Source organism: Miscanthus floridulus, chromosome 14 (assembly GCF_019320115.1).
Source record: "Miscanthus floridulus cultivar M001 chromosome 14, ASM1932011v1, whole genome shotgun sequence".
Lineage (NCBI taxonomy): Eukaryota > Viridiplantae > Streptophyta > Magnoliopsida > Poales > Poaceae > Miscanthus > Miscanthus floridulus.
The window spans coordinates 31,635,784-31,662,164 of record NC_089593.1 but is presented as its reverse complement, the minus strand read 5'-3'; the positions used below and the strand labels follow the sequence as shown (position 1 = coordinate 31,662,164).

The 26,381-nt window shown below is 46.2% G+C and overlaps 1 protein-coding gene and 2 pseudogenes across 1 annotated transcript; 1 reads left to right on the top strand and 2 right to left on the bottom strand.

Annotated features, from left to right (window-relative positions):
- Positions 1-1,945: 1,945 nt before the first annotated feature.
- Positions 1,946-4,140, bottom strand: LOC136502658 (uncharacterized; annotated as a pseudogene).
- Positions 4,141-20,657: 16,517 nt separating this feature from the next.
- Positions 20,658-22,038, top strand: LOC136502608 (protein ALP1-like; annotated as a pseudogene).
- Positions 22,039-22,336: 298 nt separating this feature from the next.
- LOC136503302 (glutathione S-transferase T3-like) lies at positions 22,337-23,555 on the bottom strand. Its single transcript, XM_066498428.1, has 2 exons — positions 23,112-23,555; positions 22,337-23,032 (listed from the first exon to the last, which is right to left on the bottom strand). The coding sequence occupies exons 1-2, from the start codon at positions 23,553-23,555 to the stop codon at positions 22,337-22,339; spliced, it is 1,140 nt and encodes a 379-aa protein (XP_066354525.1).
- Between the last annotated feature and the right edge of the window lie 2,826 nt (positions 23,556-26,381).

Here is a 26,381-nt window from a genome sequence, read left to right as displayed (position 1 = left end):
TGGTCCTCGTGCGTCGTGTCCGTGTCTCCGGTAGTCTAGCTCTTCGCGGCGGCGCGGCTCGCCAGCTCCGCGCGTATAAGGCGCACATCCCGAACTCACGATCAGAGTGTGTTGTGTGCAGCGTGACTTCTCGCCTCCTCTCTACCCGAGGGCCGTGGGGAAAGGAAACTAGGAAAGAAATGTCAATGTTGTCTTTTTGGACCGTCTAGCCAGTTCTATGTCTCTCTTCTTATTAGTTTGCTAATGCCTAATGGACTATAGGACCTGAGGGTTTGTATACCTGGGCTTAGGCCCCTCCTCCGCTTGGGCCCTCGGCCGTCGCACCTCGTGGCCTACCCTCAGGGCCGGCACTGCGCGTTATCTGTATATTTAAACTATTCTATTTAATACAATGATACACAAATCTTTTACGTATTCGAGAAAAAATACAAGGGCCGTGGGATGGATCCTCCTGCCCTGCATCACATCTAGCAGCAATCAGGTTGTGGGCATCGTGAGAGGGTAGAGCCGAGGAAACAGAGTTTGTTGAGAGTCGAGAGATCAGCCATGTAGATGAAAATCCAGGCGTGTGATCGATTGGTTGGAAACCGATTGAGACCAAAACAACAACCATGGTCTTTCAGTTTCTATAATTCTCTTTCTTCAGTAAATAAATTCCTTGACTTGCACCAAAAAACCAGGGGTCTACATTCAAATCCATTTACACAGCAGGCGAAATCAATTGATCTTCCTTTTATGCGTTGCACGGATACTTGAGGTCGGGTGTCCTCCTATCCCGTATCGGATATGTATTATTCAACCCTAGCAATTTTGAAGTATGCGGGCCGATACTCTTATCTACAGCTTGGATACGGCCCAGCCAGCCAACAAGCGGCAGCCGGCACGTTTTAACCTTGCTCACCCCTGATACCATTTTTACTATAGTGGTTTGCATGTGCATGCAGGGAAGGGATGCAGAAGAGACGCTTGTACGCCACTAGCCTCGTGATGATGTGGGTGTACCAGAGGCTAGTAAAGTCGTGAAGCGCGGGAGAGGTCTCCTGTTTAGGCAGGGAAGGAGCCAGGATTTTACCAGAGGGGGGGGGGGGGGGGGGGGGGGGGTTGTGGCCTTTTGTTGTTTTGGTATACCAATGATAACCACATATGATAAAATAGGCGCGCGTACATGCACATATATATATATTGAGTTAGCAAGAGTATAAATAATAACCAAATCGATACTTGTAATTAAGGGGTTAACCGTATATGTATATTGAGTTAGCAAGAATATAATTAAGAGTATAAATAATAACCAAATCAACATAAATCACATAATTATCAATAAAGACTAACACAAAGAAGAGATGATTGAGTTAGCAAGAGTATAAATAATAATCAAATCAACATAAATCACATAGTTATCAATAAAGACTAACACAAAGAAGAGATGATAAATAAATACAACACGAATTAGTAATTTTTATTAGCTGATTAAGGGGTTATATAGTGGGCTACTAGGAAGGTTGGGGGGGGGGGGGGTGTGGCCCCCTGGCCCCCCCTTCCCTCCGTCCCTGTATTTAGGGCCTATATATATGGAACATGGAAAATATTCTTTGTTCTTATGTTTTTTCTGAAATTAAACTGATTCTTATGAAATTCTTGCAAGAATCCTGTAAAATTCAGAAAGAAAGCATATGAACACATGCGCACAGTTGGTTCTCAAAACTTGAGTATTGCGTCACTGGGGTAATCACACGGCATTTCATTGAGCACGAAGTGAGCACACACATGAAGCTTTTATTACAGCGTTGCAAAGCAAGAACAGCTGCAAGTGCAACGACGATACAGAAGTACAGCGGCAACACGAAAACTAACAAATCAAACCAAACCAAACCAGACGAAACCGAAAGAGAAAGTAAGAAGGCAAGCACCACAAGCCAAACCAGGATGCTCTCGTCGAATTAACTTCATATATTTCTTCTCAGACATTATTGTCATCCCCGGCCAGCAGCAGGAGCATAAGCAGCAGCTACAACTGCTTCTTTCCTCCCGAATTTCTGGTCCATGAATATGCTCGGCCGAGTTCTCAGATCCAGCTTTGCGACGACGACGGAGCACCTTGGTTCCTGAAATCCGATCTATGCTGCCTCTCTGCCACGCTCTCCAGACCCATGTACCACAGGAGGAGCCAGACGTAGGAGAGGTACTCCCCGCCCATGCCTAGGCTCTTGGCGTGCAGGTACCCCCTGCACCTGCTCGCGGAGAAGCAGAGCATCTCCACCCACACACCTTGCATCACCTTCCACCTCCTGTCACCATCCATGGCTAGAAGCTGACTTGCAAGATTGGATGCGCGGAGAACGAATGCTTTTGTCGTTGCAGTAGCACCAGCACCTTGCATGGCTTGAGCCGTCTTGTGTATCTCCTCTGCCAGGTCTCCTTCTTCACCAGGCGGTAGCATGTCATCCTTGAACATGTTCTGAAGCTCCTCGCATGCCTCGGAGAGGATAGTCACTCTGGTGCCCGCCATTAGCATTTCCGGATTGGTCACCAATAGGTACACCAGATAGTTGGTGATCTCTCTGCAGCGAGTGGCGGCATCGCGATGACGACCAGCTGCTGCTGCTTCATCACCGGAGGAGGCACCCTGGACCTGGACCTGGACCTGCTGGTAGTAGCATACTATGTCGGTGGCGATGTGCCAGACCAGGATGCTCTCGTCGAAGGGTACCTCCAAGGTGCTACACAGCTCGTCGTTGCACCCCTCCTGCTGGATGGTCAGCTGGCCTCTGCGATCGTTGAATGCCCAGTAGGTGGAGACGCCTTGTATGTAGTCCTTCCACCCATCTTTGACCTGCTGAATGACAAGCTCTGTGATGGGGAAGGACGACGAGCAGTGGTCCACGTACCAGTGCTGGTCCACGTAGTCCTTGCATCCACAGAACCCCGCCAGCTTGAGCAGCTTGCTGGGATTTCTGCCACGGCGTCGACCGAAGGATGCTATGAGGTTGTACTGGGCAACCCTGTTGGTCCATGTGAAGAAGTCATACTTGTTGTTGAAAAGGGCGTGCACCTCCAGAGCGGCGGCGCCCCACAGCAAGGCATACGTCACCTTGACATCGCTGCCGTCGTAGCCTTGTTTAGGGCTCTGGTGGAAGAGCGCGACGGCGGAGATCGTCAGGCACACCGCTAACACCCTGTTGAGGTAGGCATAAGCAGTTATGAGACCCATTCTGGGGCTCTTTGCTCAGAGGAAACTGAGAAGCATGCTGTGCTTGGTGTAGAGACGGACGAAGGCGCCGCAGAGCCCAGACTGCAGCAGGTCGTCTGCGGCGTTGTTGTCAAAAACCAAGAACATATGCAGGACTTTGAGACGGTGGCATAAGGTGGATGCAAGGTCTACGAATAGCCAGTGCGGGATAACCCGGAGTTGCTTGGTCGCGGCTTCTATCAACTCGACGACGGTATCGCCGACCTCTGCGGTCGCGAAATAAACCTTGGCTTCTCCTACGTAGTCTTCAAGAGATATCTTGCTTTCAACATCAATTGCTACGTTGTCGTACTTGAAGGGAGATGAAGATACCAGGGTGTAAATGCTAGCGCTTTTGAGAGCCATTGGCTTCTCGGCGCATTTGAGGGTCGCGGCGAATGAAGAGAAGAACGGCCGCTGTCAGAAGCTTGCTCTCGCCCGACCAAGACTGGTAAAACACATAGATGGCTCCCGTCACCTTGTAAATCACGGTCATGATGTGCCGCCTCCACAGCTCGTTGTCCTCAATGTTGTAGGCGGTGCATGATGGAGTCCGGGCCGGCAAGGTGGAGGAGCAGAACAGGCGCCCAGAAGATTTGGAGGCCGCCGTTCTTCCCACCAGCTGTTGCGCTCATCGGGGTGGCGAGGACGACACGACTGAGGTCGTCGTCCCCGCCTGTCGTCTTCTTCTGAAAAGTGAGGAGGGCGGTGGCAAGGGCGGATATCGCCAGAGCATCGCTGCCAAGGAAAGCTAGCCAGATGAAGAATCTCAAGGACGATGGGATGGAACGCCTACGGTGGATTGCAGCGAACGCAAGGAAGTACTGCAGCAAGAGGCTGCCGAGGACGAGGAGGCGGAGCTGCCACTCTTCCCACCACATCGCAACACTTGAGAAGTCCATCCTTCACCCCTCCAGTGCAAGCTAGGTTCGTGGTCGTGGCTCTCAAGTCTCAACCTGCTAGCTCTTCTCAGTCTCACACGGCATATGGATGGATATACACTGGCGGGTTATTGTATATGTAACCATCGTGGATGGATACTTAATTTATCTTAATGTGTAGTGGAGACATGAAAGTGGTGCACATGATGGTAGCGGTTACGTAAATTCCGTAGAGGCGGTATGCAAAAGGGCTCCGGTGAAGACCTGCGCCTGATTGGCTCGCATCGATCGGCTCTGCTCAATCGCTCGGGCATTGTGAATTCCCACATAAGATATGTTTTGACGGTAATTATCATTCATCATAAATTATCAACATAACTTAAATAAGGGTATGAAAATGACCACTAACATAGATTTAGGGGTTTAAACTGATAAATTTCACGAGTTTTGGTGAATCTGTGTTTTCACTAGGGTTTATTCAGAAATCCGTCAAGGTGGACCCAATCGTCAGAATTAAACGCAATTATCCGCGACGGGAATAGCACTAGAAGGTTCAGAGATCACCAGAAGCCATCCCCCCGAAGCAGACTGTGGGACCTGCAGGCTGGCCGCCCCCCTGGCCCCACATGTCAGCCCTAACTTCAAACGTCGGTTCTGCACCGCCTTCTAGATTGCATCTACGCCATTCTTTCAAGTCGGTTTGATCCAAGGGTCCAGAATTTATGCTCCGGCCTATATATACCAGCCGCTACCCCCTCTCTGATGCATTCGATCATAAATCAAGATCAGATCAGAAATTAGGGTTTCCAGAGAGAAGAAAATAGAGCTCCAATTCCTCAAAGTTCTAGTATAAGCTAGCTAGCAAGATTCAAATAGAGTTGGGCTATTGCTCAGGATTCCGGATTCGTTGTCTGGAGGCTGGTAAAGCCATTGTATCTCTATATATTTGTGACTTTGTGCTACTTTAATACTATGTTTCTATTTATTATGTTCCTAGTTTGCTTTAGTATTATTCTTGATATAGTCGTGGTTGATGATGAATTTATGCATATGTTCGTAAAGCACTTAGCTCAGTACTCGAGTGAGTTAAGTGATCGACATTATGTAAGCGTGGTGCTTAAATATTGTTTACCTATGGATGCACTCTGCACTCTGGGTCATGTGGTAGATCGCGAGTGTGACACTCTCGTTGAGTCCTTTGTAGTCCACTCCCCGTTTGTAGAACTAGTAGAACCTGGTTGCGAAGGGAGTCAAGCTCTATTCTTGATATTCCTTACTAATGTTTCTTATGCATAGATACAAAGTTAGTTATGCTATAGATGAGAGTGTGTATACTAGAGTGTTCAAAAGACTTAGTAAATAAGGAATGACTTGGGAATCTTTTCTCTTAATTAATCTCCTGCCTAGCCATACTACATTTATGAGTATCTATTCCTATCTCTGGATTACTATCAATGCCTTACACTAATCATTTATTTATCATTTGGCTTACCCCTGTTAAAGCACGAGAGTTGATGATTTTATCATAAGTATTCATATTTGTCAATATCTCTAGCCACCCTATCGCTCCTTCCAGTAGAAAAATATAAATAACGATATCTGGTATATTCCCAGGTGAAATGCTACAATGGTATATTATCTGTGCGCTTTGCGGATTACTCAATATACATAAATTTACAAGTGTTCTCAATAATTACCAACAAAGCATTTCTGGCGTCATTGTTAGGGAGGACAACTTAGTAAAGAGTTATGCTAAGAAATACCAATAATATGCTTCAGGACCAGACCCTCCATCGAACTTGGACATGATGAATTTTAGCTTGCCAAATCTCTCCTAACTCATTGGACTGGTTACGCCCACAATTCCCTCCGTGACGACGGTCTTTGTTAGGGGTCAGTTCAACCTCTTCTTCTTCATTCTCTTCTTTAGTCCTACTTTCCTCTAGTCCAAGACCTCTCCCATGATTACGACCAACACCAACTCGCTCTCTGCGTCTTTGCTATTCTCGTGCAAGTCAAGCAGCCGCAACTTCTTTAGTTTCATTAACTTCATCTTCACGATGACTTGCATTTGCATTATCACCAGGAGGATTTTGCGAATGAGCCATAATTTCTTGGACACTATTTGTCAACTCTGCATGCTTTGCTTCATCGCGTTCAATTGTGCATGGTTACACACTTTTCAACCTCAGATATTTCAGACATTCCTGTGTGATTAGTGAGGACAAAGCCATAAATATATATGGAATAGGATAATATATGTGGAAACTCACAACCTCATCTCTCTTACCAATCGAAGCTCTTATGAATTCCTGTGGATTATAGAAGGGCAATGCGTGGTGGTAACAAAAAAAAAGTGATGGTTAAGCGAATACATATTTTCTGGCCTCGATCCAGGGCCATTCAACGTGAGTTGGGACCTCGTGTCAAAGTTTAAAATAGACCATACAAACTCTTAACTCCAACGCTCACTGACAAGGTCGTCTTCGTCGCTTGGTGGGAAAAAGAGGCAGCAGTAGAGCCGTCTCTAGGGAGACGGCAGGAGGTGCAACCAATAGAGGGCCCAAGACGCTATGGGGGGCATCAGTATATATGTATGTAGTAGATACATATAGCCATTATAATAAAGTGTTTAAAGCTCATATATTTAGCACATGAACCGATGTGTGATACTGATCTGCAAGTGTTGTACTGCTTTTGTAGAATCATTGCATCATCTGTGCACTAGCTTTGTATTTACTTGTTCTTACTTATGCAAGTGTTTAGTGTTGCTCTTGGTTAGCTAGTTAGCTTGTGTAGCTAACTAGTTGTCCTCTTAACTTGTGTAGCTAAGTAGCGTTGCTTAGCTTAGCTTGTGTTGCTAAGTAGTTGTAGCTCTCTAGTTGTGCTTGTGTAGCCCTCTAGTTGAGTAGTGCTAGTGTAGCTTGCTTTGTGCTTGAGCTCACTAGTATGTGTAGGAGGTCTCTTGTGCTTGCGTCACTAATTGCATAGGTTTATGCGACCTTGCTAACTAGAATTGTTTAGGTGAGCTGCACTAACTCAGCACCTTAGTGATAACTTGCATGTAGGATCTTTTGTAAGGTGCTTGTGATAAATTGAGGGTTGTAGTTGAGGCTAGACCGATGTGTTTAAGTTCACATTTGTTTCGGTTAGCCATAGTGATTAGAATTGAGAACAACTATTCAACACCCTCTAATTGGCTCCTTGTTCGTAACAGGCGGCAGCCGCCCTAGCTACTAGCGACGAGGTTCAGACCAACTAATGAGGACATCTCTTCCATTGATACAACCATGTCTATTGCATAGCAAGAATCAATGACTTGAGATCGAGTATGACAACTCAATTATCAGGTAAAGTTATTCCTCGCTGTCCAAAGAAGTTATTCAGTGAATGGGGTGCTACTAAATTAAAGCCTTGTGATGATGTTCTTATGACTAGGAATAGAGGGAAGAACAAGCTCATCGTAAGAGTGATCAAAATAATCATTGAGTGGATGTTGCTGTGAACAAGAGGAAAATTGGACCAATGTTCAGACTGCACGTTTGGAACTCCAGGCAGCACCATTTGGAATCAGTCAGTAACTTTTGACTCCGAGTATTGCTGAAAGTCCATGAGTATTTGTTGAAAACATCTTGAATTCTACTTTCGGATGAATCCAATCTCGTGGCCAAATTTCATTGGAGTCAAACAGAATCAACCATAAGACGTTCAAACCTCCTGTTATTGCACCTCCCACGCCCCTGGTTGTGTTCTACTTATAAATACCACTGGTAGCCACTAGGAAAGGGTTGGGTTTTGTTTAAATGAAAGTTTACCTTCCAGCTACTTCCTTGTAACACATGCGTTGATTCAGACCACCCGGTTGCTTGTATTCAGAACCCCAAATTCTTGATTGCAGATTTAATCCCTTGGATAAGATCTGCGCGCTGTTTGCTTGTCCACTTGTTCTTGCTTGTTCTTCGATATGCTTGCAGGTTCAAGGTTATTCTTGGCACGGCAAGAACATCAACAAATTGGAGCCAGTGTAACTATCGTTAAGGCGCAAAGCCCATATTGGTTGTTGTAGTTGGGGCACGACGTCGAATTTACCTAAAATCGAGTTTATCCCCACTCACCGAAAGATCTGGGACGCCGCCTTGTCATATCATGACGCCTTCTTTTTCCCCCTCCTCTTCCTCATCTCTATGGCCGGTGAAGTAGTTGCGGTCTTGTAGAGCGCTCGAGGCTGGAGCCAAAGAGTTATCACTTGTTGGAGGTTAGAGAAGATGGAAGAAAGGCTGCGATAGCTAGTTGTTTGCTCATCTTTTTTAATGGCGCTGCTAGGACACCCTCCTCCCAGCGACGGTAGCTCTTCTTCCCCACGCCCGGCGTCCCCCTCCCCCACCCTCCATCGCCGGTCACTGCTAACTGCCGCGGCGCGGTAGGGTCTCGCCAAAGCTCCGTCACCGCGGCCACGGCCGCGGAGCTATGGTGAGACCCTAACACGCCCGCGACAGCCTCGTCCTTCCCCTCCCTCCTACCCCACTATCGCCATCTTCTCCAACTCCGGCGAGCTCGGCCATCGCGATCTTCTCCAACTCCGGTGAGACTCCGCCGCCTCGACCTAGCAGCTCAGTCGCCACTACATCCACCAGGGTCCCTAAACCATCCGGCCACCATCCTCACCGCCTGGCCTGCCTGTCTCCCTCTGGCCCTCCCCTTCTATAGGCGCCAGAGTTGGAGAAGAAAGAGGGCGAGAGGCTCGCCGAAACCTTAGCCACTGTTGCCGCCGTCTTCATCTACGGTGGGCACAGATCCAAGAGGAGGAGGAGGAGGAGGAGGAGGAGGAGGAGGAGGAGGAGGAGAAATCAGCCTACTTCGTCAGAGTCGCCACAGTCACCGCCACTGTTGTTGTCGTCTTCATCTCCGATGGGCGAGCGGGAGCACTTGGAGCGAGGCCCCGGGGGAGCTCGCGGAGGTGCGGCCTACTCGGGCAACGCCTGAGTCCAAGCATTACCGCTTTTTTAGTCGGGCCACGACAAATGCGTCCATGCCTCCCAGGCCAAAGCCCACACGCACGGGCGGAGGCCGTCGAAGTTCAAACACGATAATTGTCTCTTTCCTTATTCGCAATAATAAAAGTCTCACTCGGCATTTCGGTAGTGCAGCTTTATTTACCTCCTGTTGCCGGCTCTTCTGATGTTGGGCATGCCTTGGTCGTGGCATAGAGGCTCAGGCTTTGGTGCCAAGAACTTGAAGATGCCTATATAGAGAAATTAAACGTGCCTAATGCTTTACTGGAGGCACATCTATTTTTGTTCTTTTTGTCAATGCTCAAGCTATGCGATAACACAATTATCGCTCACTAATTAATCTTTGTATAAATTTTCAGATTGATCATTTTTTTTATATTTTTAGTTTCAATGGTTTGATCGAAGGACAATATTTATCTTTGAATTAAAGTTATCATCTTAAGTCTTAGTTTCGCTCATTGTTTTTATATGGACCTACAAGTTCTTTTTTTTTCTCCTTTTGGTCAAGCTCATGCTAGAGTTTTGCCCCACCTAAATATTTTTTCTGGGTCCACCACTGCAAGAAGAGCAGGAGGGAAGAAGAACAGTAGATGAGAAAGAGATTCCCAAGGAAGAAGATAACCTGTTTTGTTTCACAATAATCTTGGATATCTCATTTGGCTTGCAGTTTGGACTCTTTGTATCAATGATTTGACCTTGATTTTTTCTCAGCCCAACAACCCGAGCACATGCAACATATTCTTACACACGTCCCTAACAAAACGCTGCGTGAGAAATAAATTCCCTGCCTGAGCATCTTTAAATCTCATCTTAATCCTTGTTTTTTAGCGAGATGAGAAAAAACTCATTTATAACAACTTCTAATCTACCCTCTTAATCTTTTATAACTTGGGAAAGTCACTCTGTTCCGCGTAAAGTTACGCGCTTCTGAGTGACGCGTATCTTCTCTCCCACGCGTGTTTGTCGATCAATCTAAAGGTGAAAGGGCACGGAAAGAATAAAGAGCAGGAAAGGGTTCCCGATGCAATGTACAAGAAAAATATATAAAACTGGTTAGGATAATTTAGAAATAGTATACGATTACTGATGTAAAATTATATTCTATATTTTATATTTTATGAGTGAATTATTAAAAATTATTGGAGATTGACTTTTTTTCTCTCAATATATTTTTTGGAGTTAGAAAACATAAATTTTTTGGGAGAAATATTTAGAATATTCTTGGAGACGCTCGAAAACAAAATAAAACGCTGTGAGCGGGCATTTTTTTTATTCATTGCGAGCGGGCATCTTTTGGAGCCAAGCTCTGCGACGAGCATGAGAAGCCGAGATCACTTCACGACGAGTCGACGGGCATGCCTGCTTGAGGAACCGGGAGCACTTGCCGTCGGATTGCAGCGCCGCGAGCAGCACATGGTAGAGACATTGGTAATCGCCGTCTCGGTATGCACAGACGCGTCCGTGCATACCGGATGCACCGATTTTTTCGAATTAATAAATGATCTTGGTCTATGAGGTCCTTAGTAATGGGTAGTACTAGGTGGTATAGTACTGACACCGCCCGGAACTGCGAATCTAATAGTCAAAACAATGCAATTATATCTGTTTTAGTCGATTGAGTTTAAGTTTAATTAAGTTATAGTAAATAGTATTAGCATTTATATCGGTATATAAATTTATTATAAAAATATATTTTATAACTAATCTAATAGTACTTTTTTTATCAAGATTGTTTGAATTTTTTTATATAAATTTAGTTAAAGCTTAGACTATTTTTTTATATAAATAGTGTTGCAACAGTAATTTTGTCGGCCCCTAGTCTGGCAAACTAAACGAGGGCGAGGTAGGACATGGATGGCTCCACCGAGTTGACTGACCTCGCTTCGTCAATGTTTTATGTTTTTCCTAAATTATTACCTGTCTCGCTCTTAGTGCGGACGGGGATTAATATTAGCACAAGAATATAGAAATGATGACTGTCGCATAAAGATATCGATTGCTCCACAGTGTTGACAGACCTCGCTTCGTCATTGTTTTATGTTTTTCCTAAATTACTTGTCTCGTTCTTAGTGCGGACGGGGGGATTTATATTAGCGCAAGAATACTATAAGAAATGATGCCGGTCACTTAGAGATCTTTATAATCACCCTTCTGACACCTTTGGTGCTACATGCACCTTTGGGAAAATATACAGCCTGTTCGTTTGCTCGTAAACGATCGTAAATTTCCAGTCGGGAACAGTGTTTTTCTCTCACAACAAACCAGCCAGCAGTAAATAATCCACGATACGATACGGCCTCCCGAATAGGCTGATAATAGGTAGCGCCACCTCGATGACAAGGGCTCCAGCTATAAAGGCGTTGCGAGTTGCGACAAGCCGACGACACATCCTCTGCCACACCCGATTTCAAACAAAAAATAGGATGTAAAATCTTATATGTGTTTAGAGATCAGTCACATACATAACCCGATAAATTATAGATAGTACCATTCACAAGTGTTTATTACATCATAAATAATAAGACATAGTCTTCACATAAATGTAGCGGAAGTTTAAAGAAAAATCTCTCGCGGAAGCTCTATATCACAGGGACGTCAACTGGTTGACCACAAGTCTAGTAATCCTCATGAAAGTCGTCAATGCCATAGTCATCTGTTACTCATCCGGGATTTTTATCCAAATAATAAAAAGAAACAAGCGTAAATACGTGTCGTACTCAACAAGTGTAATATGAGGTTCATGAGGCTCCAAAGGCTTTGACACAGGTTTAACAACATTCAGCTTTTAATTGTCACAATTTTAGCACAAGAGTAGCAACAAGTTGTTTTAATCCCAAAGTAAAACACATGATCAATATAAACATGAATAATGAATAGCATAAATAGATAATTCTTAGTGATCATCTATTTCATAAATGTTCTAAGGCCGCTTGTGACCGTGAGCACGGTTGATATACCAGTTTTACACCCTGCAAAGGTTATACACTTTTACTGTGAGTCATGATACCCATATGCCCGGGTTAATTACTCTCAAAACACTTCTAAGGTAAGCAGGCATGGGTCATTTTGAAGCCTTTCAAAGGTTCGTCTAACAAGTTAGGGTCGTTAGGTTTCTGTGCCCTGCGAATGTAGGACTCCCCTTCCGACAGGCACAATGACACACAGCCTATACACTGACGGACAGAGACCGCACTATATCCAACCCAAAACATATCTCTCTTGTGCCATAAAGGTAACCTCTAACAAGCTAGAAAATGTCCTTGTACTGAGCTAAAACCAGAGTCATGTGGCCCTCACAGCTGTACTATAAGTCTCGGATGATCACTTGCAGATAAGTCCTTAGGGAGAGGAATCTAGAGCATTTAGAAAGCAGCTAAACACTCCAGCCCTCTATTTCTATGTTGCTAAAAAGTCATGTTTTAACGTTTATTACATATACCATTAGTTAAATTACAAGATCATGGTCTTTAATTGAGCACTAGCAAAGCTACCCAATGCATATCTCATAGGAGACAAGGTATAAGTTCAATTATAGGGAATCCCTATAAAGATGACACATGCAACATGAATTAAACGTATTAAAGTTGATAGAAAACAAGGATAATCCCATGCTATATGTCGGCGTTTCGAGTTGCTACCGACTAGTAAATTTCTAATATTGCGTGTCTGGTTCGGATGGTGTGCTAAGAGGACACGAGGTTTATACTAGTTCGGGCAGAATATCCCTATATACAGTTCGTTGCTGCTACTCGTGTTACTAGCACTAGAAGTTCATAGTAGGGGTTACAAACGGTCGAGAGAGGGACGGGTCCCAAGTCTCTGATGAGAGGAGTGAATGGGTGCCGAGAGCTCGGTCGCTTCCCGGCTGTGTGCTTGTGTGTTCTGATCGGTTCGGGGTTCGATGGGTTCTAGTCCTAATCGATGCGATGTGTTGCGATACCCCTTATGGGACATCCTGCCTTCCCTTTTATAGGCCAAGGGAAAACACGGATTACAGTGGAGGAAAAAGAGGAGAAGGAGAAGGAGAAGAAGTCCTCTAGGATCGCCGGGTCCTTCTTTTCCTTCATGTGGGTCCTGCCGACCGTGTAGACATCAATAGGGGCAGCTCCATGTTGTGACCCTGTCTGTCATTGGCGCCATGCGTAGGCGTCGTTTCCCGGTCGTGGCGCTCCACTCCGTCCTAGCGGACGTCGTGGTGAACTGACGTGCCTGTCAGTGCTTGTACGAGGGTTAGGCAGAATAACACCGGTACACCCGACGCTGTTCCTGATGTGAATCCCTAGGTATGGCCCGTCACGGCCACGGGTTATATCAGGGCATGTCGATCACCTCCCTGGTGTCAGAGCTTTGACCCAGGGCCATTCGCTTGGACCTAGAGTCATTGGCGGCGGTATGGGTCTTCCTCGGGCGAGACGGATCCCCCGGCCTCAGGGTCGGTCGAGGCGAAGTCCCCCCCAGAGGCCGGTCATGGCGGAGCCCACCCTTAGAGGTCGGGTGAGGCGAAGCCGTGGCGAAGCCCACCCTTAGAGGTCGGGCAAGGCGGAGCCAGCCCTCAGAGGTTGGGCAAGCTAGAGCCCGCGATCTTGGTGTTGGGCGAGGCGGAGCCTGCCCTCAAAGGTTAGGTGAGTCAGAGCGCAAACCCAAGAGTCGGGCAAGACGAAGCCCGTCCCCAGAGGCCAGGCGAGGCGGAGCCAGCCCTCAAAGGTCGGGCGAGGCAGAGCCCGCCCTCAGAGGTCGGGCGAGGCAGAGCCCGCCCTCAGAGGTCGGGCGAGGCGGAACGCAAACCCAAGGGTCGGGCGAGGCGAAGCTTGCCCCCAGAGGCCAGGCAAGGCGGAGTCAGCCCTCAGAGGTCGGGCGAGGCGGAGCCCACCCCCAGAGGCCGGGCGAGATGGAGCCCACCCCCAGAGGCCGGGCGAGATGGAGCCCGCCCTCAGAGGTCGGGCGAGGCGGGGCCTGCGGCCTCGGTGTCGGGCGAGGCGGAGCTTGCGCACCTAGGGGCGGTTGGAGCAGTAGTCGCGCTCTTGACTACTCGGATGAATCAATGTTGATGGTTATTAGCACCTCCTCTTCGGGTACCTAGTATTGGTCCCCGATAGTTGCCCCCGAGCCTGCGGAGGAGTAGAATACTCCTTCGGAGGCTTTTTCGAACGGAAGGACTCTGAAGGCCTCGGCCTTCTTTTGTTGCCCACAGCGTGACCTAGGGGCGCCGATTCCCTTTCCTCGAGCCCCCTCCCATAGTAGGGGCCCAGTCGAGGATCGGGTCATCTTTGCGATTGTCTTTCCTTAAGCGTTTTTCCTGATAAAAATGGAGGGACCGAGCCATGCCACGATTTTCCTTTAAGGACGAATTATGGCACCCGGTGAGCTGTTAATGGGCTAGTCTGAGTGGGGCCCTCGGCATCCCATTTGCGGGGATTTAGCTTGGGTTAGCTTGGTGACTGACCCTAGATTCTCAGCGGTCAATCCATATAGTTCTCGGGTCCGTTCGATCGGTCCCGGGGGCTAAGTACCTTTTTTTGAAAAAACCATGGATCATAGCCGGCCGAGACTCGAACGTGGGCCGGGATGCCTGCGGCGCTTGTGCGCCCGGGTACTGGCACCTAGCGGGCTCATCCCTTTCCACCTCTCACCCTAAAGGCGCCTAGAGCGGTTGTCGAACCCGTCGATGGGCCGACCTGTGAACTCCTAGGCCAGTCAGGCCATAGAGGCGCTTTTAGATCAGTATTCCTCTTACACGTGACGAGTCTTGGCCCATCTGGAGAGGCGAAACGTTTGGCGAGTTTTTCGAGGGAACGAACAGAGATTGCATGCGCACGTCCCACGGTGGGACGTTGTGGCAGATCGTGGCAGACGCGGAGATCTAGGCAGGCGGTTGGTTTCCTTGCATCTGTAGCCCCTATAAAACCAAACGGTTCACCTCCTGGATTCCATACCTTGCATCCTTGCCTCCGCATCCACGACTGTCGCCGCCAATCGCTCAGGTTTCTGTCTCCTCATCCCCGCCACCATTGAGCTCGCATCCACCAACCGCGGTCCTCGGAATTGGGAATCTAATAGCCAAAACAATGCAATTATGATATCTGTTTTAGTCAATTGAGTTCAAGTTTAATCATGTTATAGTAAATAGTATTAGCATTTATATCTCTATATAAATTTATTATGAAAATATATTTTATAACTAATCTAATAGTACTTTTTTTTATCAAGATTGCTTGTATTTTTTTATATAAATTTAGTTAAAGCTTAGACTGTTTGACTCTTTAAAATACGAGAATTGTATTCTTTTATGGACGAGGTGGGACATGAATGACTCCACCGCGTTGACTGACCTCGCTTCGTCAATGTTTTATGTTTTTCCTAAATTATTACCTGTCTCGCTCTTAGTGCGGACTGGGATTTATATTAGCACAAGAATATAGAAATGATGACTGTCGCATAAAGATATCGATCGCACCACAGTGTTGACAGACCTCGCTTTGTCATTATTTTATATTTTTCCTAAATTATATTACTTGTCTCGTTCTTAGTGCGGACGGGGGGATTTATATTAGCACAAGAATACTATAAGAAATGATGGCGGTCACTTAGAGATCTTTATAATCACCCTTCTGACACCTTTGGTGCTACATGCACCTTTGGGAAAATATAATAGGTAGCGCCACCTCGGTGACAAGGGCTTCAGCTATAAAGGCGACAACACGTCCTCTGTCAAACCCGATTTTAAGTATAAAATGAGATGCAAAATCTTATATGCGTCCAGAGACCAGTCACATACATAACTCGATAAATTATAGATAGTACCATTCACAAGTGTTTATTACATCATAAATGATAAGACATAGTCTTCACATAAATGTAGCGGAAGTTTAAAGAAAAATCTCTCGCGGAAGCTCTATATCACAGGGACGTCAACTGGTTGACCATAAATCTAGTAATCCTCAGAAAAGTCATCAATACCATAGTCATCTGTTACCCATCCGAGATTTTTATCCAAATAATAAAAAGAAACAAGCGTAAATACGTGTCGTACTCAACAAGTGTAATATGAGGTTCACGAGGCTCCAAAGGCTTGACACAGGTTTAACAACATTCAGCTTTTAATTGTCACAATTTTAGCACAAGAGTAGCAACAAGTTGTTTTAATCCCAAAGTAAAACACATGATCAATGTAAACATGAATAATGAATAGCATAAACAGATAATTCTTAGTGATCATCTATTTCATAAATGTTTCAAAGCCGCTCGTGACCGTGAGCACGGCTGATATACTAGTTTTACACTCTGCAGATGTTGTACACTTTCACTATGAGTCATAATACCCATATGCCCGGATTAATTACTCCCAAAACACTTCTAAGGTAAGCAGGCAGGGGTCATTTTGAAGCCTTTCAAAGGTTCGTCTAATAAGTTAGGGCCGCTAGGTTTCTATGCCCTGCGAATGTAGGGCTCCCCTTCCGACAGGCACAATGACACACAACATATACACTAACGGACAGAGACCGCACTATATCCAACTCGAAACACATCCCTCTTGCGCCATAAAGGTAACCTCTAACAAGCTAGAAAAGGTCCTTGTACTGAGCTAAAGCCAGAGCCATGTGGCCCTCACAGCTGTACTGTAAGTCCCGGATGATGACTTCCAGATAAGTCCTTAGGGAGAGAAATCTAGAGCATTTAGAAAGTAGCTAAACACTCCAGCCCCTTGTTTCCATGTTGCTAAAAAGTCATGTTTTAACGTTTGTTACATATACCATTAGTTAAATTACAAGATCATGGTCTTTAATTGAGCACTAGCAAAGCTACCCAATGCATATCCCATAGGAGACAAGGTATAAGTCCAATTCTAGGGAATCCCTATCAAGGTGACACATGCAACATAAATTAAACGTATTAAAGTTGAAAGGAAACAAGGATAATCCCATGCTATATGTCGGCGTTTCGAGTTGCCACCGACTAGTAAATTTCTAATATTGCGCGTCTAGCTCGGATGGTCTGCTAAGAGGACACGAGGTTTATACTGGTTCGGGCAGAATGTTCCTACGTCCAGTTTGTTGCTGCTGCTCGTGTTACTAGCACTGGAAGTTTGTAGTAGGGGTTACAAACGGTCGAGAGAGGGATGGGTCTCAAGTCTCTGATGAGAGGAGCGAATGGGTGCCGAGAGCTCAGTCGCTTCTCGGCTGTGTCCTTGTGTGTTCTAATCGGTTTGGGGTTCGATGGGTTCTAGTCTGAGTCGATGCGATGTGTTGTGATACCCCTTATGGGACGCCATGCCTTCCCTTTTATAGGCCTAGGGAAAGCACATATTACAGTGGAGGGAAAAGAGGAGAATGAGAAGGAGAAGAAGTCCTCCAGGATCGTCGGGTCCTTTTTTTCCTTTATGCGGGTCCTACCGACCCTGTAGACATCAACAGGGATAGCTCCATGTCGCGACCCTGTCCGTCATTGGCGCCATGCGCAGGCGTCGTCTCTCGGTCGTGGCGCTCCACTCCATCCTAGCGGACGTCGTGGTAAACTGACGCGCCTGTCAATGCTCGTACGAGGGTTAGGTAGAACAACACCGGTACGCCTAACGCTGTTCCTGATGTGAATCCCTAGGTATGGCCCATCAGGGCCATGGGTTATATCGGGGCGTGTCGGTCATCCTCCTGGTGTCAAAGCTTTGACCTAGGCCCATTCGCTTGGACCTGGAAACGTTGGCGGCGGTATGAGTCTTTGTCGGGCGAGATGGATCCCCCGGCCTCAGGGTCGGTCGAGGCAGAGTCCCCCCCAGAGGCCGGGCGTGGCGGAGCCTACGCTTAGAGGTCGGGCGAGGCGGAGCCCACTACCTTGGTGTTGGGTGAGGTAGAGCCCACCCTTAGAGGTCGGACAAGGCGGAGCCAGCCCTTAGAGGTCGGGCAAGCTAGAGCCCGCGACCTCGATGTTGGGCGAGGCGGAGCCCGCCCTTAGAGGTCAAGTGAGTTAGAGCGCAAACCCAAGGGTTGAGCGAGGCGAAGCCCGTCCCCAGAGGCCAGGCGAGGCGGAGCCAGCCCTCAGATGTCGGGCGAGGCATCGCCCGCCCTCAGAGGTCGGGTGAGGCGGAACGTAAACCCAAGGGTTGGGCGAGGCGAAGCACGCCCCCAGAGGCCGGGCGAGGCGGAGTCAACCCTTAGAGGTCGGGCGAGGCGAGGCCCGTGGCCTCGGTGTCGGGCGAGGCAGAGCTTGCGCACCTGGGGGTCGGTTGGAGCTGTAGTCGCGCTCTTGACTACTCGGATGAATCAATGTTGATGGTTATTAGCTCCTCCTCTTCGGGTACCCTAGTATTGGTCCCCGACAGTAGCCCTCGAGCCTACGGAGGAGTAGAATACTCCTTCAGAGGCTTTTCCGAAGGGGAGGACTCTAATGGCCTCGGCCTTCTTTTGTGGCCCACAACGTGATCTGGGGGCGCTGATTCCCTTTCCTCTAGCCCCCTCCCATAGCAGGGGCCCAGTCGAGGATCGGTTCGTCTTTGCGATTGTCTTCCCTTAAGCGGTTTTTCTGATAAAAACGGAGGGGCCGAGCCGTGCCACGATTTTCTTTTAAGGATGAATTATGACACCCGGTGAGCTGTTAATGGGCTAGTTTGAGTGGGGCCCTCGACATCCCGTTCTTGGGGATCTGGCTTGAGTCAGCTTGGCGACTGACCCTAGATTATCAGCGGTCAATCCATATAGTTCTCGGGTCCGTTCAATCGGTCCCGAGGGCTAAGTACCTTTTTTCGAAAAAACCATGGATCGTAGCCGGCCGAGACTCGATCGTGGGATGGGATGCCCGCGGCGCTCGTGCGCCCGGGTACTGTCTGCTAGCGGGCCCATCCCTTTCCACCTCTCACCCTAAAGGTGCTTGGAGCGGTTGTCGAACCCATCGATGGGTCGACCTGTGAACTCCTAGGCCAGTCGGGCCGTAGAGGCGCTTTTAGATCCGTATTTCTTTTACACGTGACGAGTCATGGCCCGTCCGGAGAGGCGAAACGTCCGGTGAGTTTTCCGAGGGAACGAACAGAGATTGCATGCGCACGTCCCGTGGCGGGACGTTGTGGCAGATCGTGGCAGGCGCGGAGATCTAGATGGGCGGTTGGTTTCCTCGCATCTGTCGCCCCTATAAAACCAAAGGGTTCACCCCCGGATTCCACACCTTGCATCCTTGCCTCCACATCCACGACCGCCACAGCTAATCGCTCAGGTTTCTGTCTCCGCATCCCCGCCGCCATCGAGCTCGCATCCACCAACCACGGTCCTCGGAACTATGAATCTAATAGCCAAAACAATGCAATTATGATATCTGTTTTAGTCAATTGAGTTCAAGTTTAATCAAGTTATAGTAAATAGTATTAGTATTTATATCTCTATATAAATTTATTATAAAAATATATTCTATAACTAATCTAATAGTATTTTTTATCAAGATTGTTTGTATTTTTTATATAAATTTAGTTAAAGCTTAGACTGTTGGACTCTTCAAAATACGAGAATTCTATTCTTCTGTGAATGAGGTAGGACATCGATGGCTCCACCGCGTTGACTGACCTCGCTTCGTCAATGTTTTATGTTTTTCCTAAATTATTACCTGTCTCGTTCTTAGTGCGGACGGGGATTTATATTAGCACAAGAATATAGAAATGATGACCGTCGCTTAGAGATATCGATCGCGCCACAGTGTTGACTGACCTCGCTTCGTCATTGTTTTATGTTTTTCCTAAATTATATTACTTGTCTCGTTCTTAGTGCGGACGGGGGGATTTATATTAGCACAAGAGTACTATAAGAAATGATGACGGTCACTTAGAGATCTTTATAATCACCCTTCTGACACCTTTGGTGCTACATGCACCTTTGGGAAAATATAATAGGCAGCGCCACCTCCGCTGACAAGGCCTCCAGCCATAAAGTCGTTGCGAGTTGCGACAATCCGACAACACGTCCTCCACAGTCCAGCCGGCCAGCCCACAAGCTCACATGCAGATCTGAGATAACAAAATTCCTAATAGTGAAATATTATTGTCTTACTATATTGTTGTTTAAAAAGCTACCATGTTAAGCGGAACGATCCCCTACCTTAGAGCATCTCCAACAGTTTGGTATATCTCACTTGCCAAATGTTGTGTTTTAGCAAGTTGTTATAATAATTTACCAAGTTGAAAAGAGGCCATCTCCAACAATTCCCTACTTTTAACTTGCCAAATCAAAAAAAGAGGAGGGCCCACCAGGTGAGGTTGTTGACCGGTACAACCCCGACGCCTTCCCTTCATTCGCGCGTGCGTGACTGCGAGCGCTATTCATCGCGCGCGACCCCTTCTCTCCGCCTACCTCACACCGCCGCAGGAATAGGATCTCGTCGTGCCCCTTGTACTCCTCCCGTCGCAGGTCAGGAACTCCACCAAGGCTCCATCTCCTTGTCCCTTTAGGTCAGTTTGACCATCCTATAGGACTCTAGGTGATCTAGGTTTTGTTCTTGATCCTCTCTGCTCGGGTAGGTGATCTAGGTTTTGTTTTTCATCCTCTCTGCTCGTGGTCAGGAATCATGCCGAGGAAGACATCCCGTGCGCGAAGACTATTGGAGGAGTCATCATCCGATGACGATGAATCCCTGATATTATCGGCTGCTCGAATTGTGCAAGCCTTCTCCAATGAAAAAGGAAGACACGGTGGTTCTGTCAAAGGTCATAAAGTTCTTTACCGTGATAGAGAAGGCGGCCATGACAGGATGTATCAAGATTATTTAGCGGACAATCCAACATACGGCCCCGAAATATTTCGTCGAAGGTTCTTACTCTTATAACTTCGGATGAATTTGTTTTACGTGATAAAATTATATTTCAGTTGTGAATCTTTAGTTATGGCTTCTTCAGGTACAGGATGTCCAAGGAACTTTTCTTACGCATAATGAATGCTGTTGAAGCGCACGATGATTACTTTGTGCAGAAAAGGAATGCGGCCAATGTACTTGGATTGAGTTGCTTCCAGAAAATCACTGCCGCAATGCGTATGCTCACCTATGGGGTTCCAGCTGATGCGACAGATGAGTACGTTCGCATTGGCGAAAGTACTGCACTTGAGAGCCTACGTAAGTTTGTTGCTGCAGTTGTTGAAATTTTTGGAGATGAATACCTCAGGTATCCGAATGAGGCGGGCATAGCACGCTTACTTGCAATGGGTGAGAAAAAGGATTTCCAGGAATGTTAGGGTCCATTGATTGTATGCATTGGGCGTGGAAGAACTGTCCATATGACAAACAGGGTCAGTACAAGGGACATGTGGACAAGCCCACTATCATTTTGGAGGCTGTTGCTTCAGAAGACCTTTGGATATGGCATGCCTTCTTTGGAATGCCCGGGTCTCACAATGACATCAATGTTCTTCATAGATCTCCTTTGTTTGATAACTTGGCGGAAGGTATAGCTCCAGAAGTGAAGTATTCAATTAACGACCATGACTACACAATGGGTTATTATCTTGCAGATGGTATATACCCCTCATGGGCTACTCTAGTCAAGTCCATCACTCTACCTATGGGGAACAAGAGGCAATATTTTGCCAAAGCGCAAGAAGCAGCGAGAAAGATGGTCGTGAGAGCTTTTGGGGTTCTTCAATCAAGGTTCGCCATTATTCGAGGACCCGCACGCCCTTGGGACATTGAGACTTTGGCATTGATCATGAGGGCTTGTATCATCATGCACAACATGATTGTAGAAGATGAAGGATTCGTGGTCGACCCTAACGAGCGTTTTGATTACGGTGGTGAAAATGTCGAGCCTGATCGTGGTCAAGATCATCGTACACTTGAAGAATATATTGAAGCGCATAGACAGATCAGAGACAAGGACACACATGTGCAGTTCAAAGAAGACCTTATCGAACACCTGTGGAACCATCATCCAGATTTATACTCGTACACTATATAAATTTCTATGTTACAGTTTAATTTTCATGGACACATTTGTATTAGGTATACATTTATATTTCATCCGTTGAAACAATAATATACTCAAGTGTAATCAGTGAACCATTGCAATGATTTTATAGTCAATTTTGTTTTATATACTCTATTGTAATTTGCCGGCCACCACAGCTCGCACACAGGAGCAGATATCTACAGGAGCATGCACACAGGACACAGCCGACAGCAGCATTTACTGATTTGCCGAGCACTGTGTTCTGAAATATTGTTTGTAGCTGATACAATATATAGACTAAAATAGACTAAATGTTCATTTGATAAAGAACTAAAATGACAGCAACTTTGTTTGATGAAACACTATAAAATTTCGACAGACGCTTAGCAACAATGTCCTTCTGCATCATCTGAAGCCATTGAAGCTGCGCCGGGTTTAAGCCGTTGTTGTCCGCCAACATAATATCTTTTTCCTGTTTCAGCAACTCCGCTTCAGCTCTCTTTTGTTCTGCTTCAGCTCTCTTCTGTTCTGCATCAGCTCTCTTGAGATCAGCATCAGCTCTTATTTTCTCTAGCGCTAGAGCTTCCTTGTCTACGTCAAGTGCAGCCATGAACCTCTCCTGTTTTGCCTTTTCTTTTTCCTTATCGGACTCCTCCTTCTTTGCCCACATTTTGTCCAACGCCTCCATGCAAGCTTCCGCACCCCCGCACCTATGATTTTCTTTTACCTTCTTAATCCCATCTGACCTTTTTCTTGCTTGTGTTTCTTGCCCAACAACATCTGTGACTGCTTGTTCAGTGTTCGTGCCTTCTTCATCCCTTGGCCTGGAAACCTTTGCGGCCTTCTGTTTCTTCTTGCATTTTTCTAGCTTCTCTAGCTCCGCAATTTCAACCATCTTTGCTGCCCACTTGTCTTCCCCCTTCAGTATGTTCCAACAAGGCATCAGCGAGAATTTCTTTTTGTCCTTGTCTTGCTCTGTGTACAGCTTCAATGCTTCTGAAATCTGTACAACAATGTACCAATTTATATATCAGTCTCAAATAAAACAAATTGTGGTAAAAGATTAAAAACATAATATGTACCATGTCTGTGACAGTATGTCCACTTTGATGCCTGCGTTTAATCGCCTCATAGCATGAACAAAATTTGCTCACTTGATGCTGAATTGTGAGCCACCGATGCATAATTGAACTCTCTGTCCGCACAGTCTCAGTTTTTTTGTTCTTCTCAAAAAAAGCATGAACTTTACCCCAAAACGTGTTACGATTTTGGTTCGCCCCGTGGATGGGATCTTTGCTAGCGTTCAACCAGCCTGAGCAAACAACTTCGTCTTCCAAAAAATGAAAATTTTTGGACCGCCTAGTTACCTTGTTAGCACGACTTGGTGGCACAACTTCCACTTCGACATCTGGACTAGTCTGTGAATCTGGAGAGATTGGAATGGTGAGGTCGTCCAAACCATCAACATGGCCATCTTGTCCATTCAGGAGAATGCCCGACAAGAAACCTTCTCCATCCATCTCCATGAGTCTAAACAAATGTAAACAATAGAATTTAGAAGATATATTGAGCAGCAAACATACTGTATCTTCGATCATCAGCAAGGAGCATCGAACATATATTAATCATCCACCTAGAAACACTATCATCTATCACCATAAATACTAAACCGTACCTAGACTATCACAAAATCAGTACGTAGATTATTAGGAACCCTAACTTGGCTATCCGATCGAGGGCACTAGAACATATGCCAGGGAGATGGTCCTGGTATATGGCACTAGAACATATATTGATCACAAAATCAAAACGTAGATTAACAGGAACCCTAACAGGATCAGGAGGGAGCACGTACCTGCGCGATCAGATCGGTGGACGTCGAGGCTGGGATCAGATCGGTGGACGTCGATTGCCAACACCAGATCGGTGGACGTCGAGGCCGGGATCAGATCAGGAAGCGTGAGTCCGGCCGGGCTGCTACCTGCGCACGAGAACGACCAGGGGACGAGGCCACGACTTCGGCGCGTGGTGGAGAGAACTCGCGACGACGGAGGCCGGTGTTGGCGCAGATATCGCGAGGACGGAGGCGGGAAGAAGTAGAGGAGGAGTCGCGCCTCGGTCACGTGGGAAGGAGAGGAAAATTCCTCGACCGCGCGAGAAGAGGAGTCGCGGGCGCTCGAGGAGGGATACGCAGTCGGATTCGCGTGCGCAAATATACGCGCGCGGCACCGAGGGATGGCAACCTGAGAATTTTGGCAAGTCACTTTGGCAAACTGTTGGAGATTGATTTTTGCTTGTTTTGCCAAATTTTGAAGGATGGCAAGTGATATACCAAACTGTTGGAGATGCTCTTAATAAATGTTAAACTAAAAAAAGTAAATATAGGGAAAATAACAATTGGTTTCCATGTGAGATGAAAGGAGAAATATCTAAATAAAAGGTCCATTAAACCACACAATTAGTAAAGGGGAACCATACCCATAACAATGTAGGTGGTTTGTACAAGAGAGCAGCTCCAATAGCATGGTTATCCTACTCGATTTCGCTAAAACTAGAAAAAAAAAACCAGCACCAAGAGACTAGCCATTTGCATCTCTAAAATACCAAGCACTCCATTCCGTGTTCATCGCTAGGCAAAGTAGGCGAGCGAACGACAGGTACCAAACTCCTCAGGAGAGTCCCGGTGGTGATTCTACTTCCCGAATGAAGGCGTGGTCTGTGACGAGGTGCTCGACGGCCGGCCGTCTCATCCCTAGTGGCGTAGAGAGAGGCAAAGGTTGTCAACGGTTATTTGCAGTGTAATATGGATCCTGACAGCTGGACTGATTTCTTAGACTATCTTTAATAAGGAGATCCAAACCTAAAATAGGTAGTGAGAGATCTAAAATTAGTCTCCAACAGAGTACCTATATGGGAGACCTATTTTGAGTTGTCTGAGAGACACAACCCAAATATAGATATCCTCTCTCCTGAAAACCTATTTGCAGAAAGGATTCTCTTTTGGGTCTTATTGTTGGAGAAGATGCCGATTATGTATTGAACCTTTTGCCTGTAGCGCTACCCAAAGTACAAATGGATCTTGTATTTTAGGTAATGTTGTTGAAGATAGCCTTACCAGAAGGCCTGGTACATTTTAGTGGAAGTGAAGATGATGTAATGGAATCTTTGCGATTAAGCACTGGTGCCTACCAGCACAGGTCCAGATTTGCTTTCGATATTGCAGCATATTTCCGCAGGACTGTGAATTTAAAAAGAAAGATTTAGTGTTGATGTGGATGGGCTCAGGATTGATATCACAACATAGAAACAAACCAAGAAGCACTACGGGACTAAGTGAATTTGCCGAGTGCCAGGGGCACTCGGCAAGGTCCAATTTGCACTCGGCAAAGGCTTTGCCGAGTGCTGCATTCGGCAAATAGCACTCGGCAAAAAAAGAGTCGGCAAAGACGTCTTTGCCGAGTGTCTTTTATCGGGCACTCGGCAAAGCCTTTGCCGAGTGCCGACACTCGGCAAAGTTGGAACCGAAAAAAAACCCGAAAAAACCCGAAAAAAATGGGAATTTTTACCCAAAAAAAATGGATTTTTTTTTAATTGGTGGAGGCCCCAACCGGTCAGCGCCCATCCATCTCCGGCTTTTTTCGCGTAAATTTCACGGCTACGCGGCCGACGGGATTCGAACCCAAGACCTCTCGCTGCGCACAAACCTCCTCTACCACTACACCACACTGTCACTTGTGTCTAGATTCCGTTTCAGTTCCCAATATATTATACTAAACCGAGTGTAAATTGCTTATTTGAGGCCCTAAATGAATTCAAATCAAAAAGTGGTCAACTACAAAGTTTCATAACTTTTTGAGATCTACAATTTTCATTTAGTAAGTTTTTCCATCCGAGGTCGTTTGAAAAATTTGAATTTTAAATTTGAGAGATTCAAACGTAGTTTTGCATGATAAGATGATTTCAAATCAAAAAGTTGTCAACTACATAGTTTCATAACTTTTGGAGATCTACAATTTTCATTTAGGAAGTTTTTTCATCCGAGGTCGTTTGAAAAATTCAAATTTTAAAATTTTCAAATTCAAACGTCGTTTTTGCATGAAAAATGATTTCAAATCAAAATGTTGCCAACTACAAAATTTCATAATTTCTCAAGATCTACAAAGTTTATTTTGGTCATTTGTTCATCCGACATAGTGGTAGTAACATTGTTCACAAATCATATATATCTCTTCTATTTTCATGAAATTAATATGAGAGATGTATATTTTATGAACAACGTTATTGTCGCTTTGTCAAATAAATAAATGACCAAAATAAACTTTGTAGATCTTGAGAAGTTATACAACTTTGTA

Excerpts from the sequence above, each read along its gene's own strand:
- LOC136503302 (XM_066498428.1), bottom strand. The coding sequence starts at position 23,555 with ATGGAGATGGATGGAGAAGGTTTCTTGTCGGGCATTCTCCTGAATGGA. Across the intron at positions 23,033-23,111 it reads GACATACTGTCACAGACATG|ATTTCAGAAGCATTGAAGCT; the intron begins GTACATATTATG and ends ATTGTTGTACAG.